This window comes from Ambystoma mexicanum, chromosome 8 (genome assembly GCF_040938575.1).
Source record: "Ambystoma mexicanum isolate Mex_15411 chromosome 8, UKY_AmexF1_1, whole genome shotgun sequence".
NCBI classification, from domain to species: Eukaryota; Metazoa; Chordata; class Amphibia; order Caudata; family Ambystomatidae; genus Ambystoma; species Ambystoma mexicanum.
Window position 1 is genome coordinate 1,520,979,138 of NC_090929.1, and position 21,555 is coordinate 1,521,000,692.

The window sequence follows — 21,555 nt, forward strand, 5'->3', positions numbered from 1 at the left end:
CCGCCTCTTTTCACCCCTTCTCTTACGCTCCCTCTCCTTGATCTTCACTTTTTCACACTCTGTTCCCTAACCTATTCTTGATCCTTCAACTCACTCTGCACCTACAGCCCTTTTTGTACTTTCCACTACCTCTGCTGCAGATCCTCCTCCTGTGTCTTCAGCACTCTCTGCAACTCTACCTCCCAAGCACTCGTAACTCTCTGAACCTTCTTTTCATCCTGCAACTCTCGCTGCTTCAACTCCTTCTCCACCGCTACCTCTTCACCACTAGCTGCTATGTTACACCAACTCCTCTTCATCTCCCTACGTTTTATTTTAATGCCGGGTTCTCTCCTACTGGGTAGGGTCTTCCTCAAGGGCCTGGAGCTGGGTGTACAGATTATTACTCCTCTGGAATTGGCAGGTGCCCAATGGATTTCTCTTTTCTGGCATGTTTGAATCTATGGTACATCCTTTGCTTTGGGCGATGACAGAGTGGTCTGGAAACTTTGTTTAGCCAGATTTGCAAGTGAGTGTTGTGCTGAAGCTGGGCCCACAGAGGGTATAGGCACCTCCATGTTCTGCTCTTCAGTTGCCGCAGTAGCGGATGAGGGTTGTTTGTGAACAATCTGTATCAATAAGCTTTTTTCTTGCTTCAGTAGTAGTGATCATCAACTTTGTGTATCGTGCATCTGTAAATCCTGATGCATTTTTGAAATAGGTCTGACATCACAGGTACCGCTTGAAAAGGTACTTTCAAAAGGACAAAATGTTCAGTGTTGTCAGTGTCATAATCCCCTGCTGCTCCATCACTGCACTGTGGGGGAGACCTGTAGATCATTCCCACACTGCCCCAGAACCCACAACATGGGGCTGGTGTTGTGAAATGGCCCCCTTAGTCACACCCATGTCAGTGGTCATGGCAGGCAGGGGACATTGTCAAAGATGAAGTAAAGTGGGCTAAATGTTCAAGCTTACACTGGAGAGACTGGGATCACGGAGAGCACACAGAGAACAAAATAGACCACATAGGAACACCTCCATTACCTTCAGTTGGCATAATGCTCTCTTTACGTTATCACAAGTAACACAATGAGGCCATGTCACTGTCAGCTAGAGAAACTGCAGTTTCGCTCTTCAATATCTTTTTGTGCTTCTTATGCAGATGGGGGCCCTCCTCAACAGATTTTGAGGAGCAGGGATCTAAGGGCAAGCAATATAGCTAGCAAAGGCTACCTGTCTTCCAGACCTCACACATTCACAAAGGGCTAAGATAAATATGGGTAGGAAGGCTGGATAAGCAGTTAAAGATTCAGTTAAGGGCATAAGAGGGCACAACACAAAAGCAGAACAGATAAGCAGCTACACTGTACACACCCCAGGCTAGTTAAGACTGGAAAAACCTAGGCAGGCATCCTCCCGAACAATGGATCCAAGGATGGAGTAGCCTGTCCCAAGCTTATTCCATGATATTATTCCTGCGAGTAGATAGCAGCAGGGCTCAGGTGGATCTCAGATTGCCTGCCTTATGGGGCTTCTCTGTTCCACCCAGATTAGCCACCTTGGTTGACACAGAAGGCAAGAGGCCCAAGGAATTGCCTTGGTGCAATGGGACAAAGGTGACTGATCAAAAACAATCGATGGATTGTTAATCCTTGAACAATAGAATTGTGAATAAGAACGCCAAAGCATATATCCAATGACTCCATGCAGTTTTTGGAATGTTTCTGGGTAAAATCCTCATCTGCTTGGCAATATCTGCCTGGCTCCTTTTGGTGAAATTTGGGCAGTGAAAGGGGTAACAAGGGGGGGGCTGCCTTAGAGGTTCAGGGACCGCCTGAGGGTAGAATAACTAGATGAAGGTGTTGTGGGCTGTTTGCTTCTTTATCACTTCTGCTTCCTTTCACTGCTGCTCTCAACCGGAGATTCATTGAGAGATGTTGGTGGATTATTTCTCAACAATATTGATGAATATACGTGAGCACCTGGGGTGGAACGATCCGACTGGTTAAGCCAATGAGAAACGAGGAGTCAACTTACTTAAAAAAGTAGCCTTGTTTTCCTCTGATTTTTGGCTAGTTATCATTTCAAATTAGGTTTGTTGCGATTAGTAGAGATAATTGATATGTTTTTCTTATTTATTCTGTACTATTTGTATCAACTTCTATAATGCTTTTTTTCGTTTTATTTGTCGTTTTCTTGTTATCATAATTGTTGTTTTGGAATGATATGTATTTCTTTTCATAAATCTTTAAATAAAGTTGTCAAAAAAAAAAAAAAGTAGCCATGGAGTATAATCTATGGGCCAGATTCTCCAAAAAATAGCACAAATGAAAAGAGCGCGGGGAATGTGCTCATTTAATTTGCGGTATTTTCAGAAATGCTCAGGTCACCATATTCACAAATGTTCCACATTTCAGGAGGGACTGAACAATAGCGCAAAGATATGCTGTCCAGCCCGCTTGCATAAATTACTCTTGGGGGCATGCTTTCGACACTAATGTATGACTAATGTATGTCAGGCTCCCAGTTGAGAGTGCATTTCACCTAGACAGGACGTTAAAGGGCCCATCTCGGTGAAATGACAAAATAAAATGCATTTTCATCCCTGTTTAGGGTACCCGTTTAGGGTTTAACGCAAGTCTGTCACGCTTCAAAAGGAACTCATGCCCGGTCAGAAATTACTGTGTCATGATTTTTGCTTCCCCCTGCGCTTGTTCCTAACAGGTGCTGTGGGGGGGACCCTCATTTCTGGGCTTTTTAAAACGCATCTTGTTTCTGAATTTAGGATGCGCCTTAAAATGCCCAGAAACGTCCCCTTATTTGTGCAAATGTGCAAAGGGTGGGAAAAAGGCATTTGAATGGGCACATCTAAGGTGCGCTCATTCAGATGCCCTTTGTGAAGAAGCTGCTTCTTACACGCCCTAAAGTTTTTGAGACTCTGCCCTATGTGCTTCAGTAACTGATGTTATCACAAACATGGGAACTTAGAATGGTCTCCCCTGTCCTCTTCGCCTTGAGCAGGACGTCCTCAAATTCCGCAAGCTCCACAAGACTTTTCTCTTCACCTCCTCCTTCCCTTCTTCTGTCCTCTGCTAATCTCACAGTCACTGTGATTGGTGGACAGGGACCTTATGTATCAGTCAGGAACCTGGCCTCCCATACCCAATCACCCCATCCTCTGCCTACCTTGCAACACTTGCCTCAGCACCCACCGGCCTCTATCCTGCAGGCTTGCACTTTCTACCCAATGGAGCTCCAGGCCGCATAGCACTTACCATATGATGCACTTCATCTGCTGCTCAGCCACGAACACGAACATTCCAGCACTTACCGCCATCCCCACCTCCCCTTGTTGCACTTGCACGTTCTGAGTAGTCACGAGGCATAGTAGGTTTGTCTTTGCCTTCCACTGTATTCACTGTTGTCAATCCCATGTTCCCTCCCTGTTGCCCTGTGGGCGCTTAAAACTTAATTTACTTACTGTATAAGCGCCTAACAAATGCACAATAAAACAAATACAAATTAGTGGATTTAAAGGATAGATTTTATCAAAATGTGATGTGGGGGAATAGCCAAAAGGGATGAGTAGTCAGACAGATGGATGCTCTTCCTCCTTTTCTCCCTTCATCTTATTTCTTCCTCCATTGCATATCTCTCCCTTCATCCCACCCCTCCTTTTGTCCCCTCCCTCCATCCCATCCCTTTTCCATTCTTTCGCTCCCTCCCTCACCTTCCCTAATAATATCCATACCACCCATCCCTTAATTTATTCCATCCTTCTCTCCCTGAATCCTTCCTTCTCTCCCCTCCTCACCTTCCCTTATCCTAGCCATCCCATCACTCTCTCTGTCCCACCCTCCCAACCTTTTCTTTTCCCCCCTCAGTCTCCTTCTTCCATCCCTCCCATCTTCTGTCCCATCGCTTCCATCCTCCATCCAATCTCTCCCTCCCTCCATCCCGATCTACCATCCCTTATCTCTTCCCTCTCTCCCCAATTCCCTGCCATTCCTTACTTTGTCCCTCCCTCCCTCCATTCCTAGTACCCTCGTTCACAGTCCTAGGCATCCATGTTTCTCTCCCTCACTTCCACCCATCGATTCCATCCATCCTTCCTAGCCCCCACCCTATTGCACCCTCTCCTCTCCCCCTCCCTCGCTCGATCGATCTCCCTCACCCTCCTTCCCAATGCTCCCTCCTTCTGCCTATCTCTCCCTATGTTTCCTGCCTCCCTCTTCCTCCCTCCAACTGTCCCCCTCTTACTCCCACCATATCCCTTCTCCCTCTTCCTCTCCCTCCCTTTCCCTTCACTTCCCTACTCCCCTCACATACCCTTCGCCATCCCTTCCCTTCTCTTCCTTTTTCCTTTCCTTCCCGTTTTTCTTTCCTCCTTTGCTTTTTACTCCCCTTTCCTTGCCTTCGCTTTCTTTCCATGCTACTGTCCTCTTTCAGACTCTTCGTCTGTGGTTATTTCCTTTTCAATACCATTTCATGGTGTATTATTTGCGTGTTTAATTATCTACCGCAATGTGAAACCTTTTCACTGTACAATCCGTGCTTCTGTATTTATTTCACGAATCACTGCAAAAACTCTCAAGTTTTAATCAAACGCTTTGTTATGAAACCATCTCTGAATTGTAATAGATGCCTACTGGAAAAACAGATCTGCTGCACAACACTGGGACCAACATGTCAAACAACAATCATAGATATAGAAGAGTTTTAGAATAAAAAGGAAAGGAAAATACCAACAAAACCCTCTCCTGTATACTAAGATTTATCACAAGGTGCAGGTGCATACATTTTTCTACAATAAAGCATCATAAAAATCTACTTAAACCCATAAAAAAATGAAAAGTTAAATTAACCTTCAATAAAACTGGAGTAAAGTGGAATTATTCTGTGTTTACTTCTAAGAGGGTTCGCTCTATTTTACCTACATTGGGGATGTAGACTTTAGAACCCAAACTACTCTTATAAAATTAGCCACTGCAAAGGTTACTTTTGTTTTTCTGTTGATTTACAAGGGGCTAGGGCTTTCTCACTGAGCTCACTCTTAACACTGGCATTAGCCTCGTTGTGCACAGAGCAGACTGAAAAGAGAAGAAACAGAGAACATAGTGTTGATCCTCTATCTAAGAGAGCCACAGAGGGCATCTGTACGTGGTTTCTCTATTTACAGGAAGAAGTAACCTCGGCTAAAGACAGAATTTTCATATGGAATTTCATGTGTTGGTTAAAGTCAAATTACAGTTCATTTCAGGCCACAGTCCTTTAAGCAAAAATAATAATAACTAGCACGAAAAAGTTAATTCATACAACATATAAAAAGGCTACATCATTAGAGCTACATATCCATATTCTAAAATGTTATCATGAAGCCATAAACTGATAGAACCTCAATAATCACCTAAAATAATATTATACTGCTGTATTTATTAAAGCTCTCTGATTGTAGTATGCCTTTGCCAGGTAACTTCAAACAGCAGAGACGGTTAGTACATGTGTAGACAAACTACAACATTCAAGCACCCCACTTACAGTTCTTAGACAGAAGGAACTAATCATTGGTGCCAACCATTTCTGCAGAGAATTTCTATAGAGTTGAAAAATTAATAGCTGTTTCTGGTTGTTTTGTTACTATGACGATGAAGTCCCCTTCCTGCCTTTGGCGTAGAAGTGGGATGGCCATCGGGGCTGGGTGCCACCACCCACTTTGTGATGCTGGGCCCAGGGGTCGTGCGGGGAAGATGCTGTGGCCTACCTGACCATGCCCCAATCTGTTGGCAGAGGCTTTTTATAATTTCTACTTTGTTTTTATATAGCACAAAACCAGGTAGGCGGTAACTGAATACTATGCATGTCTTTGAGGGTATCCTATGAGGCTATGAAGGGTTAGTTTACAATACGTGCCATGGAATGTTCCTCACATGGAGGTACAATGTGATGTGGGGATGCAAGGAGTCCAGGTAGCATATAGGTATTGATTGACAAGTGTGGTCTTGGACTTGTTACCTTGAGAAGGAACATGCCTCGATCCCTTTAACAATAGGCATGTCCACATCCCTTTACGAGTAGCTCCAAGCATGGGTGAAACATCTAAAACTCAGGTACTCCTTTGATACAACCAATCCCTAAAGGCACTCCTGGTATAAAACCAAACCCCCATCTCCCAACAGGTGTTTTCCATTCAATAAACTAGATAGAATAGCACACGGCCGCCAGAGACGGAGTGTTTGCCAAATCCAGCTGGCAAAGGTAAGACTACAGCAGAAGCAGTCTGATCTGAGAAGCATATTGACCACTGTAAGAATACTGCTCCCCTCTGGTAAATGGTGTGTGCGGGCAAGCAGGCACTTCAAAAGGCACTTTATGGAGCCCTGCTGCAGCTGCCCTGCTTTTGGAATTCGTGAAGGGCAGTGCTAAGGTGGCCACTAGCCATCATCACTGCTCAGACCATGTGTCTGCGCAGATAGGGACAGGCACAGAAGGTGCAGAGCAGCCACAAGCAATTAGTACTTAACTGATCAATTTCCACGCATGGAAGAGGTAAACCTCTGAATGTGGTTACGCGAGGGCAGTCCTTGGGGTATGATCAGACCATGATATAAATTGAGGGTTCTTTGACAGTGGTGTGGGTCTTTGGAGGTGGATGCTCTCTGAAGAGAGTTGGGGGTGAAAGCAGATGGATATTGAGGAAAAGGAGGATGAAGGAGGCTGAAGAGAGTTGTCCAGAGGGCAAGAGAGAAAGAAGGAGGTGCGGAAGAGCAAGAATGTGATGAGGTGGGACATCAGAAGTAAGGTGGTTAGGGGGGGTAGCTAACAGAGGAGTGAGTAGGAAGGTGGCTATATGTGATATCAAGGGAGAGGAGGGGAATGATATGATATGACATGTCTGAAGGCGCGACGAGGCAAGGGAAGGGGAACAAGGGAGGACAGACACCGATCTTACTAGGCCAGGTGTCATTCAAATAGCGCAAGTGCAGAGAAAGAGGGAGAGGGAAAGTGTGTGGGGGGGAGAGGGGAAAGTGCAGTACATGGATAGTAGAATAAATAAGACAATAAAACGGCCAGATGGTGACAAGTGTGAGGTAAGTGCAGACATAAGTGCTGGTATGGGGACTGTAGGGATGCAGAAAAACAGTCCCAGGGGTTGCCAGGGAGGCAGTGCAGGTGTGAAACTGGCAGGGCCTGGGCCTGAGATCAGAAAGGATGGCCAGGTAACCAGTGCAGTTTCAGCCAGGAATTCAGCAGAGAAGAGAGGGAGAGAAAGCAGAGGCAAAGAGGAAGGTTTTTGAGGTGTTTCCAGAACGGAGATGGTTCTCCTCAAGTTTCAGAGAGGCAGGAAGGCTGTTCCAGAGGGAGGCCCATCCTGAAGACGTTGCTTGGAGAAGCGACTGACCCTGAGGGAGTTGGAGGTGGATGAGCGAAGAGCTTGAGAAGGAATATATTTGGGAAGAGAGAGTTGAAGGTAATGCAGCCCCAGGCACCAGAAGGTCTTGTGGACAATGCAGAGGGTTTTTAACTCGATCCTTGCAGCCACTGGGAGCCAGTGCAGAGATTTCAGTCCTGGAGAGATACGATCCCTGGGCTTGAGGCCAAGGATAAGTCTTACAGTCCTGTTCTGGATAAGTTGAAGAGGGCGGAGAGTAGAGGCAGGCAGATTAAGATAGAGGTTGTTACAATAGCCCAGCCTAGAGAGAACCAGGGCTCTGGAGACAGTGAGCTTCTGGGGGAAGGAGAGAAAAGGAAGAATACCTCTGAGGAGGTGCGACTGGTAGTGTGACTTCTTAGAGACATCAGCGATGTGAGGAGAGAAGGAGAGTGTGGAATGGAAGATGACCCTGAGGTTTTTAGCCTCAAAGGTGGGAGCAGGAACAGTTTGAAGGTGTTATCAAGAGGAGAGGGGGAGTGTATTCATGAGAGGAGGTTAGAGATGACATTAAGGGGGAAAGAAGGAGTGCAGTTCAGAGACTCATGGAAGAAATATGAAGAGAAAGAGGACTGTGTTCAGGGGAAGGTGCAGCTGGTCTAAGAGGGAGGAAAGAAATGGGAGTGCAACAATTAGAAGGAGAAGGAGGAGGAGTTGAGGAGTGGGAAAAGACTACCATAGAGGAGGTTGGAGGAGAAGACTAGGGCCTTTTAGCAGGTGGGTGGAAAAGGCACCCAAATCCAATCTGTATAGAAAACCAGGGGGCCAACCCATTGGTGGAAGATTTAAGTGCCCATCTAGGTTTCACCCAACCTTAACATCAGCCACTGACCATACTTGGTGTGAAGGCACATGTGGGTCCCCGAGACCGGGCAAGGGGTCTTGCAGCAGTCTACGAGAAGAAGCAGGGGACCTGAATTTACAGAATGTAGAGCCAAGAAAGACATGGGGTACCCCAAGACCCTGAGTGACTGGAAAACTAGACTATGTCCAGGGAAGGGATTCCCGGATTGAAGATCACAAAACCCAGAGACTTTGGTGAGGAAATACTGTTGTTGAGGTATATATTCTTATTTGACCCAATAAATGTGCATTCCTTTAACCCTAACTTCTGTGTCCACCTTATAGGTTGAGATCACTTTTAGTGGCTTTAACGGAGCATGCAACACATGTGCCATCTGTTTGTGCTAGGGATTCTAGTGATTTGCCAGCTGAAGCTCTCCATGAGCTTTGGGTTCCTGATCCGCTCTCTGAACGTACTCCTGTGTTTGGGCATGATTTGGCTCTGGCAAGTCTTGGGATTGCCAGTTTCTAAAATCCCAAATATGGTGCGTGAATAACTCGCAAGAACTATACTCAACCTGTCACCACAATTAAATTAGGAGAACATTTTTAAAAAGTGCAAGTCCAAAACGCGTGTGGTCTATATCTCATCCTAAATTCATCACCAAGCTGCCACCTAGATCTGAGGCCTCATACATAATTCATGTTAATGAAAACTCTGCTCAATAGCAAACATTTACCATGACAGATTATTTGTTAACGTGTGCATAAGAAAGGGCAGGGGGTGATGTATGTTTTTCAGCTTCAAGAGAGGCCACAGAGATGAAGGAGAGCATCATGGCCAGATGGAGGTTAGGTTGGAAGGGCACACATGAAATTGTGTAAGCTAGGTCCGGCCTCTGCCGCACCCATTCACAGAGACCGACATATACAGAAAATCATATATGGGCAGAGGGAGTACAACTTCCTTGACGGGTCAAGTCAATGTTTGGTACTCCTTGTACTGGCCACCCCACCTGCCTGCTGCATGTCTTGCTCCTTGCTCCATCTATGGGTCCTCCAACTGAAGGGCATTGCGCTCATTGGCTGGGCTGCCACAGGGCGATATTCAGCCATTCGCCTTCTGGTTGCATCCCAGGCCACTCTAGGCCTAGCACCTAAAGTACACCAAGCAACAGGCATGCTGTGGAGTTCTCTTCCACTGGACAGACATATGTAATGTACTGTACCGCATCTCTCCCCCACTTCCCTAAAGCAACACTTTACAACTCACCATTCAAAAAATATGTTGTGATGTCTTTGAATTTAGACATAATGTAATTCCAATAAACACGGCAATACTCTATGAACTATTATGTTCATTTTATCTTCTATTCAGATATCACAAATGTGACTGCAATACTTGCCATTTACTATACTATATGCTGTAAATACTTTTTTAAAAATGTTTTGTTTCTAGGGTTTTCAACATTAAATCATTATGTTGTCATTTATGTATTTTAGATCCTTTTGAATAAGAACACGCCTTACTTTGGGGGAGATACCGTATCCATGATCGATTACATGATGTGGCCTTCGTTTGAACGAGTGGGAGCCTTCGGTGTCGAGGAGTAAGATTTCATTACTTTCATTACTTTCATTGGTTCAATGACAATCCTTTAAGGGCCACACATGTGAAGACATTCTGTTAAGAGTTGGTACCTCACCAATAAATTGGAGTACACTTGGAGAATCCTACTTTCATGATAATCATGATCGGAGAGAAGAAGGGTCAAATTGTTTGTGGAATTTGTGGGAATGCTCCTTTATAATTTGACTGAACAATATGATGACATGCAGGTGTGGGGAATAGCTTTAAATTGTGACCATATTACATGAAAGAGTATGCTCTCTCCCTTAATCCTCTTGGAAGTGCAGAGCATGACTTCTGCCTTGGGCGCCTTCATTCAAACCCGCCATCTCTGATTGGTCCCTGGGTGCAGTGGGGATGGGGAAAAAGGTGCAAGCAAGCTAGGGGAGCCATTTTGTCTCTTTGCCGGCTCATAAGGATGACAGGCAGAAGCCAATAGAGACATCTTTTCTGTAGAGATTCAGGTGGTCTGGCAAGTCAAGCATGCTGGCAGAACATGTACATGTGTATGCTTGGCCTGATATATACATATGGAGTGCCAAACTTGGTGTTTATCTCAAGGCTGTCCCATGGCTGCCTGGCCTGTGTGTTTACTGCCAACAGGGTGGGGGAGCACATGTGAGTCCCCCAAAAAGGGGAAAGGGAATGAGGAGCACAGAAAAACAGCAGAGATGGCTGGGGGAATGACCAGGGGACTGCTACAAGTAAAGTCACAGGAGGTGGGGGGGGGGAATAGAGAGGATCTCAAAGAAAGAGAATGGGTGACCAGAAGGAATGAGGTAGACACTTGGGAGGTATTATCTCCATGTAGAATGAGAGTGGCAGCAAAGATACTAGTATGGTACCCTAGATGGCGAGGGATTAGGCTGATGTGAGTGAGAAGAAGGGGCCCAACAAGACCACATCATGTGTAATGAAAGTGAATAAGGGGGGAGAGGGTTGTGTATCATCCATAATAGGAGGGGCCTTAGTGGCCTGAGGAAAGGAGACACCAGTAAGAAGGGCTGGAAGTGCACAACCAAATAGCACTCTGGGGCATGGCAGGCTAGTCAGCGCTTCAAGGGACAGGAGAGAAGAGAGCATGGGCTCTGCAGTGACTTGAGCACCCTGAGGTTGGCCTCTCAATTTGCTGATGAAGAACTGGTGCTGGCCAGAGTCCAGCAAAAGCTATACATGGCCAACAAAATGGGTTGGTAGGGATTGGACACATTGGGGTGAAGAAATAAGGAAGCTAGTCATGGTACAAGACACATTAGATGGGGCTAGGGTGTCCTCTTTCACACATCACCCTGAGGCCAGTCACAGAACTGATTGAGCAACCAACCTATTAGTGAGCAACCACCCAGCGAGATGCTACAAAAAGAGGTCATGTTAGCTGGCAGAGTTGGACAAGTTGGTTGGGTATTGTGATGCAAACACATTGTCGGGTAGCATGTCGATATGGCCCATAGAGGAAGACTATAACTGGAAATATTTGAGTTTGAAAGAGCAGAATAGAGTGGGTCATATGGCAAAGCAATTTGGAAAGGTTATCAGGCTGTGGGAGGCCCATTTGAATCTGTGGTGGTTTCAGGGAAGAGGAGGGGATAGTCTGGTCTTGAAGTGCAACTGGATTGGCACTGACATAGGATAAGCTTTGGCCTGTGTAGGCCCATCAACCCCATGTAATGTATTTCCCAGTGCCCATTCCACCTTCCAAGTCCTGTTTTGGGAACCTTGTAGGGTAGGAGCCTCTGGAGCTGCTTCTTACTTTGGTCCTCCTGTGTCCGAGGAGGTCCCACACCCTTATGGTTTACAAGCTGAGCAAAGTGAGCAGGATTACATTTATTATTTTAATTGTTGCTTTCTGTGTGTCACAAGATCCCCCACGACTGGGCCCAGATTTTAGGAGCTTTCCAAGGAGCCCAAATGTACAGTACAAGTAGACTACTAATAAAGGCAGGATAGCGCATGGGCTACTGATATAGGTGGTATACGGGTTCCCTGAGCTACCATTGGCTCACCTTTTTGTAGCTGTGGTTGAGCAACAAAAGACAAGCCATCAAGAGGGCAGGAGGCTGAACAAAAATCCAGAGGACTACATTAATACACTGAGGGCCTCATTACAACTCAGGCGTTAAGGGTTAACGCCACCGTTAACCCTTAACGCCTGATTCCCACCTTAACGCCTGCTTTTTGCAGGCGTTAAGTTCCATGGTGCTAAGGCACCTTGGTGCTAATTACGGCACCGTAATTTACGGTGCCGTAATTAGCGCCTTCCCCACTCCCATTATGCCCTATGGGGCAAAAATGGGAATGGGGAAGGGAAAATGGGAAATGGGGATTTACCGCCCCACTCACCTTGTAATGGGGCGGTAAATCCGCCATCCACCATGGTGTAAACGGAGTTTACACCATGGTGGTAAAGTTGGTGCACTTAGCACCAAGGTTGTAATGAGGCCCTGAATAAAGAAATTTAACACCAGAGACACATTGTAAATCATGTGTATCTCATTTTAATTAGGATCATCTTTAAAAGAAAAGGGAACACAAAGGAAATGTAAGGTTGAAACATGTGTTTGCTCCTAAACATTCGGATTAGGATAATTCAAAAGAAGCTTTCAATCATCTCAGGAACATCCAGTGTAGCCAAATTTTGTGAAAGGGCTACCACCCAACTATCTGCCCATTGCGAGACACATGGTCTACTTAATGATGACCAGTCTGGGCTCCACCACAGCTGAGGCACTGAAATAATTCTCATGACCGTAGGAAGAAAGTATTGTTAAGTTAAACTTGGTAATTTCTTTCCACCAGTCAACATTATGAGCAGCAGAGTGCCCCAGGGATCAGCCATACTGATGATCCTTATTAAAACGTATGATCACTTCAGCTGTAATTCTTAACAGTTATGACATTGGATTCTACTTGTAAACAGCCCCATCTCAAAGTCCATGAAGACCCTGGAGATAGCATTGACGTCCCTGACTAGTCACTCATAGTCAAAGCCGCTGAGTGCCTCAGCTTCAATACTTAATTTGTGAGTCTGTTAAAGAATTTGTTTGACCCGATCTGTTTACCATTATCTTGGCCTCAGGTTTTAGCTCCTCTGGCTATACCCGGCTGTACTTCTCAAGTACAAAATCGTCTTGTCTTTTACGACAGTGAAATAAAATTCATCCCACTAATAAAGACTACTATAAAATCTACCTGCTATCATTAGAGGTTGTTGAGAGAATGGTTCTCCTTTATCCTATAGGTTCCTGAATGAATTTCCCTTGTACTGGCAGTGGCAATGTCCAGGCCAGACTATTGTAATAGTATCTATGTTTCCCTTCCTGCTTAATAATCTTGTGATTTATATAGTGCTACATGATGGATTCCTCCAGATTCTAAGCACTGTAATACCCAGTGTTGTTATTATTACACACTCTCGGTACTCACTTTATCAACCTCTGGGTGATGAAGGGCAGAGTTGACCATGGCTGGACTATCAAACCAATGACGCATAGCATCATTCAGTTTCCAAGACGAGCACGTTGAGTTTGAGCGCTGCACCAATCTAAAACAATTCTTAAACTGCAAAGAGCTAAACCAGATGACTGAGTTTTGACCTTACAAAAAACAGACCAAGGGGACTATTACAGAAACCTTTGATTTGTGAAAATGCAATTGGCACTAAGGCAAACATTGCCATAGTATGAAAAGCATCTTTCTGTGCATTTTTGCACCAGGCACAATTTTGCACTAGTGATAGAACCAGGGCTGCCATTCATCTAGTAAAATAATATTTTATTGGAACACAGACAATTTTTGTCATAATGCTAATTGTACTTACACGATTGAAAGGTGTCTGTAATATATACATCTCAATCTTCTGGGCCTTCTCAGGCTGTCATTAAATACACATTTATTTTAAGGCACTCCGATTGACCCACGAAGCCGTCTATGATCAGGCACTGAACTACTTATACAAACCTGTACACCCTACCAGCAGGCCAGGGGGCAAAGGTCAGCTTTACAGCTTTTCACATTGCTCCTCCCCTGTCTTCAGAAACAAACATGTTACAGAGGTAGATCCCTTCACCCTCCAGGGTCTTCCCTTTGGAATTCACTGCCACAGTCTTGGCGCTACCAACTGTGGCATGTGTGCAGGCACGGACTAGCCTATCGGGCAACAGGCCCATGGCCGAACCGCAAAATGCTAGTGTCGGGGCCAGTTTCTTTGGTCAAAGTGGGCCACTTATTTTGCAATGTGGGCCAGTTTGATGAGTTACTATGCAGCTAGTAGTTTGTTGCGGAATAAATCTTTAAATTGCACAATTTGCATTACATTTGATCAAACAACTCCCCCTTGGGTACTATTCAAACAGTCTGTCACAAAAGGAATGAATTGCCTTTTGCAACTGTGCACCACTTTTTCATTAGTGCCCGAGACAATTGTATACCCCAGACCAACCCTGCATGTGTAGACCAGATGAGCCCCAAAGACCCACTTGTCCCTTGCAGCATAGGATTCTTTATCAACCACCCTCTTACTTCCCCACTGTGAAGATATCAGGTGAAATGAAGTAAACCACAGTTACCATCAGTTGAGTTTCCCTAGGGCTTGGTAAAGTCACAGTGCCGGTAAGATGGCTCAGTGGGTTAAGCACTCAATGCTGTGATCTGTGTTCCATCTGTAGGTCGCAGGTTCAAATCCTGTTACAGCCGACTCAGCCTTTTATCCTTCTGAGGTCGATAAAGCGAGTACCAATTTCGATTGGGTAATAATAATGTATGTAAATATGTGCTGTGTAAAGTGCTTTGGCTCAAAGCACTATATAAATATTAAATTATTATTCTCAGTAAGTACCTTGGGGAAACCACTGGGCCAATCCCCACTCACGGTACTAGTATCACTTAGAACAAGCAGGGAGATAGATACAAATCTATCATTCTATCCCCCTGACGGTGGTGGACTAGGCATTGCTTTTAGAAGTCGTCAAACTAGGAACTGTCAAGCAGTGGGGTACCCAGCCCTAAATTAGGCCCTTTGGGCTCCTTTGTAAGGACTTTCAAATGCTCGGATACCTTGCGATTGATGATCTTTGGGTCCTCCCAACCCAAATGGTCAGTTGCTTGGGTCTGGTTAGGATCAGAGGTTGGTGAGTGCTAGCGATCTTATGGGACAGCTGTAAATCGCCCCTCGCACAACAAGAGCAGCTGGGAGCCTCTACAGATGTAACACTAATGCTGCATACATTGAAGAACAGGTTGGTCCGTGGAAGGAGCTGTTACAGTGATATTACAATGCAGGTGGACCCCAGCAGTGGTGTTCATGCCTGGTGGTTGCACTCTCCGTTTAAAGTTGTATCCTTGCTCGCCCCCATTTTCACAAAATAACCCCTTTCCTTGTTTTCAACAGTCATTTGAAACACCCCTTATTCCCGAAATCAGAGTCTGTAAACAGTTACAGCACCCTGATGCTTGAAAATGTCTTACCTGCACAAAACAACCAGACATCCCTGTGTCTTGCCCTACTTGTCTTCACATCACAGAATTGTTTCACACAAGCATTTTCTGAATACAATGTGCAAGTGTTCATGCATTACACTGTTTCAGGCTTATGTGATTCAAGAATTTACTGTGGAGAATACACAGAATGAGGGGCTTTGGAATGCTAATGGCCCTTTCCCAGTGAGCTGTGACTTGTCGGGGAAAGGGGCCACTAGCATTCTCCATTTCACACTTGTGTCTGCCCAAACCCAATAATAAAAGATAAGACATCAAAGCCCAGCTATGGCTTTCACAATCAGAGTACTTCAATGCCTTGGTTAGTGCCAACCTGCAGAATGCAAAAAAAACAACCCTTTTGTTATGTTTTCAAGGAAGCATACTTCTGTGTTTACACTTCAGAAAAGCACCCTTTTGAGTACCACAAAGCAGTTTAAGTGCCACCACCCGGTGTTCATGTAATTTCTAGTAGAATGGAATGCACTTTTAAATGCACAGAAATTAGTATCATCCACCTGTGCTTGCTGTGTACAAGTGCAGGGGGAGGTGCAATGTAATTTCTCACCCTGTCATGAATTTTTCTTTAAGTACAACAGCCGCAGCTGTCACACTTGAATTTCCATCTTCCAAACAATGAAGATAAATGCTTTTTTTCCCAGCATTTCAGAGAGACGGTCCGTTGCAATGTGCTCCCAGCCCACACGCAGATGTTGGGAGCCAGTCATACATTAATGTTGGGCGCAAACTCCTGACACTAATGTGTTCTAACACCTTGAAGCGTCTCTTGTGCTAGATGGGATTACCAATAAAGATCTTAGGCCAAATAATGAGACAGACTCAAAGAATATGGCAACGTACTACTTTATTCTCAATTTAATAAAGCAGGGTCAACTAGCAGACATCGAACTGATGCTTGTACACTCACACACAAACTTGATTACACAGAGGTCTTATACCCAAATATGAGTAATCTATGACATCATCCTACGTGGCGAACTGTAAAACCTATTGACGGGAGGGATTGGTTAGGGGAGCATATCTACTTATAGAATACATATGGGTTAGTACTTCATTGTCTGTCTCTTATCTGTAAGACATGCCTCGAACTACCTCGAAATACGTATAATACTGATTATAGTGAACAAAGTGGCTGCGCATTGGTTTATGCAACATTGTATGGCAAGTTTTCCCATAGACCCACTGATTCGTTGGCATTCCCACCCACCCTTGGACGTTTGGCTCAGCTAGCAGCAGGTAAGCAAAAACGAAACCCAGGTGCTTGAGTCATGCCAGATTACTCCCCACTTTCCCAATTGGTCGATTATCTCTTATCATGAGCCAAGGTTTCCCATCTGTAGTTGACCTTGTAGTCTAGTCTCTGATCTGGCACACTCAAGGGAGTGTGAGCACATCACTATCTACATCCAAAGCTTAAGGAATAGCCCTTGTTTTTGCCTCCTGAATCACGTGTGAAGAGACCACACGTTTGTCCATTTCGACCTCTTATTTACTGCTATTTAATTTAATTATGCTAGGTGTCATTGCTCCTCTTGGCCTCTAGAGACCTGCTCTCTCAATCTTGTGTAGACTTTATACACTTTTAATCGTCCAATACTGAATGTTTTCTTCTTCTTTAAACTAAGAGAAAATATGTCTCATGCCCATGACTTACCTGTCTGCCTCCCTTTGTACTTTACAGCTATTACTTATAAATAGCATCCTTGATCCCAGGCCAACTCCTCTTCGTTTTGCACACAAAGCTGTTTTCCAGCATCTCCTGACTCTGCACCCCTGGCCTGACTCTGCGGTAGCTGAATTGAATCTTTGCACGAGCCAGCATCAATTTCTCCTTTCATGACCCTCCCTGCCACGTTATATTTTCCTCTATACCAAGCTTCTTTATGTCTCCACTAACTAACTGTTGCTGCATATTTACACATATTGATCAGCAAGTTACTTTGTCTTCTTTGTATGTGATACATTTATCTTTTTGTTTCTCTTGCCACTTCAGTTACATCATCACTCTTACGTATTTTCACATTGTTTCAGTATGTCCTAGTATATCTTCTCCATAACGTCACTCTACCCTTGTCAGATTTCACTCAGCATTACATGATGTCCAATTGTGCGTGCTGACATCCTTCCACACAATATCCTTCCACTCTCTCAGTGCGAGGATACATTCAATATGGTTGTCTGAGTGCATATCGTCTCTCGTACACTCGATGCAGTATAGGCATAACACATGAGGTGTTCTCCGGCTGTTCCAGTATGATGGCGGTGAGGAGGGAAAGGGCGCCCACCTGCTCCTCTACATTCCCCCCCTCTGGTCGAGTCCTCAACCATATTCTTCTCTTCAATTTTCTTCACCTTCTCTTCATGCTGTTGTTTCTTTGGAATCCACATCTTTGTCAACCCCCTCAGGTGACCCGCATTCTTTATATGTTCCACCACACTCCGGGTAATGTGACAGCATTCTCCTGATGCTGGACAGAATATACAATGTCCTACATATTTTTTAGGATCGTTGGGATAGTATAACTTTGTTCCTGGGGGTGCAAAGGTGCTTCTCTTTAAATTCTCACTTACTTTCTTCATTTTGCATCTGCTCACCGGTTCCTGCATCTATGCCAATCATTATCTTCATCCCAATAGCTTTCTTGGCTGTCTTCTGGCGCTGTCCCAAGATGATCCTTATAAGACAGAATCCTAGCAATACCAACGCACATATTGCTCAGAGTATTTTGAAAGCATTCACCAGCCAGGTTGGAATCCATGACAATAGAAATGAGAACGCGTCATCTCAAGGTGTCTCATCAACTTCATCTTCCATCTTTGTATGCAGGGTTGTCAGCATAGTTATTGCTTCTGTCAGGGTCCCATTTTCTCCATCATGGGATGGTGTGAATGTACAGCAAGAAGGCCCAACCGTGGTGAACACACATCCTTCCATTGCTGTAATTAAGTCCAAGACATACCTGTTCTGCAGAGTCATCAGCCTGATGGATCTCAATTCTTCTCTGATTGCATTCAATCCTTTGATTGTTGCATTGATTGTTTGCAGCAGGTCCCATCTGGTAATCTGCAGCCAGTTCACGTTCACTGTAGTCTGGAGTCCTGGCATGAATATAGATGCAATTATCATTGATGTCTTGCTAAACAGTTTATGCTCATCTAGAATGTCTCCATAGGCCTTTTTGTGATTTTGATGAGAAATAATTCTTCCTCTCCAGCCCTCCCCAATTCTCAGACAACTGCATGTAAACTCTGGATCCACATGCCCAATTTCGGTCCGTCAGTACGGCAGTTCCTCCATTCATTCCTGGAACCTCAAGTATCTGTTCACAGCCTTTGTACTTTCCAACCAGAACCAAGCCTCCATTCTTGAAGCATGTTGTTGCATTCTTCAATAGTATTATAGATAGTGGTCCTGCTTCGTTGTCAACACGTTAGTAACTTGGAATACTTGCCCCATGATTCTAGGCATCCGTCAGTCACTATTTGCACTATGCTTACTGGTTCTTTCCTCAATAAGTGTGCAGGGCAAGATTATAGTCCATCTACCCAACTTGTACTAGCGGCCACACACCCATATACCAATAGCTGAGGTCTCTCCCAGAATCCTGGTTCTCCTGCTCTTTCAGCCATATCTGAGCAGTCCATCCTCTTCATCTCTACAATTTGTATTTGTTCTCCAATCTGGGATGGATACATATGTTTATTGCTTGTCCATCCCATTCCATTTTCCATCCTTTTTGTCTTAACATAAGTATCTTCACATGGAAATGTTCCTCTGCATCGCCATCGTAAAGTTGCCCATTTTCCTCTGAATTTGCTTCTGGTTGTACACACTGCTAGATGACTGAGACATAGTGCATCATGTGCAGGCATCTCTTTGGCAATAAATGTCCTTGCTGCGTTCATGGCATACGGTACTAAGGAACAGACATATCTGCTTTCATCTGACATTCTCTGTCCCATCTCTTTCATGTGCTGACACCATAGGTTATTTTTTAAATGAGCCGAATTATCAAGATATGTATTTATATCTTCATAGTATTCCCCAACCTCCCTTTTATTTTGAAATCAATGCCTAGTGAGATTATAAAGGATACTGTTTGTGCTTTCATCATGGGCAATAGTAACAGTTTCATTGTTCCCCTCCATGTCTGTATCATTTCCTATAACATGTCTAAATGCCATAAAGATCAGGAGGAAAATGCAAATCATAACACAGAATGATATCACAAGTATTACTCTACGAAAGCTCATCGACTTTCTTGATGGCAATCAGCCTTTTATATTCTGAAACCTCCCCATTTTTGCTTAGAATTTCAATATATAACTCTGTAAGTCTCTATGAATCACACATTTATATCAATAACTGCACGTTTATTGCTATGATTATTCTGGAAATAATATCATTTTTTTTAGGATGGCCAAAAAACATCACTATATTTGCGTATCTCCTTACTAAAGCAGGTTAGACAGTAATATGTATGTATAAACAACATACATTTATTGACCTGTTGAGACATGAAAGAAACACTTGCAGTCATTGCTGTTAGATAATCATGCATCTCATCACTTAGCACCTTCGCTACACTATGGGCATACGTTTTTAATCTAGTTTGAGGAGCAAGGGGTTTCTCATATGGCGTCCAGTCACCAACCCATGATAAGTTAAATGGTGATCTGAGCCAGGCTGGTTTCTTAGGGCGTATAAGGCAATGGGTAGACAGTGTAGCCATCCCCTCTTTAAAGTCATCTTTACTTTCGCAATCCTCTCCTTCAGTAATCCATTTAATCATTCACAGATGCCATTTTCCTGTGGGTGATACGTGGAGGAAAACACATGCTTAATGCCTAATAGAATACCTATTTGTTTGAATAGTTCATTTACAAAATGCAGTCCATTGTCAGACCACAAAACCTCGCACACACCCCATCTTGAGAACACCTCACACACAAGGAATTTGGCAGCGCAAGTAGCATCTGGGTGTGTGCATGGACCTGCCTCGATCCATCTATAAAAATGACATGCCACAACCAACACATATCTGTAGCTGTTGTATGTCTGCAGGATGTCCACATAATCTATATTTAGATGCTGAAATGGGTCATTGGGTTTAGGAATTGCTCCTCTCACTGTTCCCAAGGTGTGCCCTGCAGTAACTTTCTGGCATACGATGCAATTTACAATAAACTGTGCCACAAGCTCTAACAGATTTGGTGAGAACCACTCTTCTGCAATTGTAGCAGATAGACTCTCCTGAGTCACATGTATGGGGTAGTGGAGCTGCTCCACCGCTACCCTCAATAATGCTAGAGGCATAACTGGCTTTCCAGTGCTATCCTGTCTCCAAATTTCCTCAGTGGGGGATAAACACCCCCTCCTTTTCCATAAATCCTTCTCTTATTGTGGTGCTCGACCTTAGATTTCAATTAACTGGACAATAGACAGCATGCTAAAGCCCTCATTTACCAACATCTGTCATCTATTTAATACTTTCTATTTCAAAATTAGAAATGATTGGGAAATAGTCTGCCTTTTTGGCTTCTAAGCCTATGGCTTTATTTCTGCGAGAAATTACGTCATCTCTTTTAGTGTAGAGTGCTGTCTGCATGGAGGAGGCCCCTCCATTTCCAACACAAGAGACCTGCATGTACAGTTGACGTCACATAGGCAGAGAGAGAGTACATCATCACTTCCTCATCTCACGCTTGTCACTACCTCAAATTCACTCTCTTGGTTCAGCTTTACTACTGCTGATCCAGTATGCCTTTCACCAGTTTTTCTATCAATTTCTGAAGAACCATCAACAAAGAGAACTTCCCCCCTCCCGATAGCATTTTCTCTTGCTTGGGGAATATCATCATAACATTCAATATACGTTGTGCAATCATTTACATAATCATCCTTCCCTACTGGTTCTGCTATGAATGTTGCTGGGTTCACTGGCTTACATCTGACAATTGTAATCACAGGATTCAATATAATTACCTTGTATCCTGATGCTCTTTGTGTAGTCAATGTACTTCTTGGCTTCTCTAAAACTGCAAAATAATGCATGCTCTAAAAATAGAGTTACTGAACACCCCCATCATTATACTTGAAGCCTTTTTAATCGTGAATGCAGCAGCAGCTAAAGGCTGCTCACAAGGATAATGCCCTTTCACAATTGGATCTAAAATCCTACTATAATAGGTCAATGGCTTATGTCCATGTCCTAATGTCATTTTCAGTGTAAGGACT

The 21,555-nt window shown here is 44.2% G+C and overlaps 1 protein-coding gene across 1 annotated transcript in view; it reads left to right on the top strand.

Moving 5' to 3' along the window:
• Nucleotides 1-21,555, top strand: part of LOC138473184 (glutathione S-transferase omega-1-like) — a 171,089-nt gene that overhangs the window by 127,742 nt on the left and 21,792 nt on the right. The window contains exon 5 of the mRNA XM_069611746.1: nucleotides 9,698-9,804. Coding sequence (XP_069467847.1) covers nucleotides 9,698-9,804 — 107 coding nt within the window. The remainder of the gene's footprint in view (nucleotides 1-9,697; nucleotides 9,805-21,555) is intronic.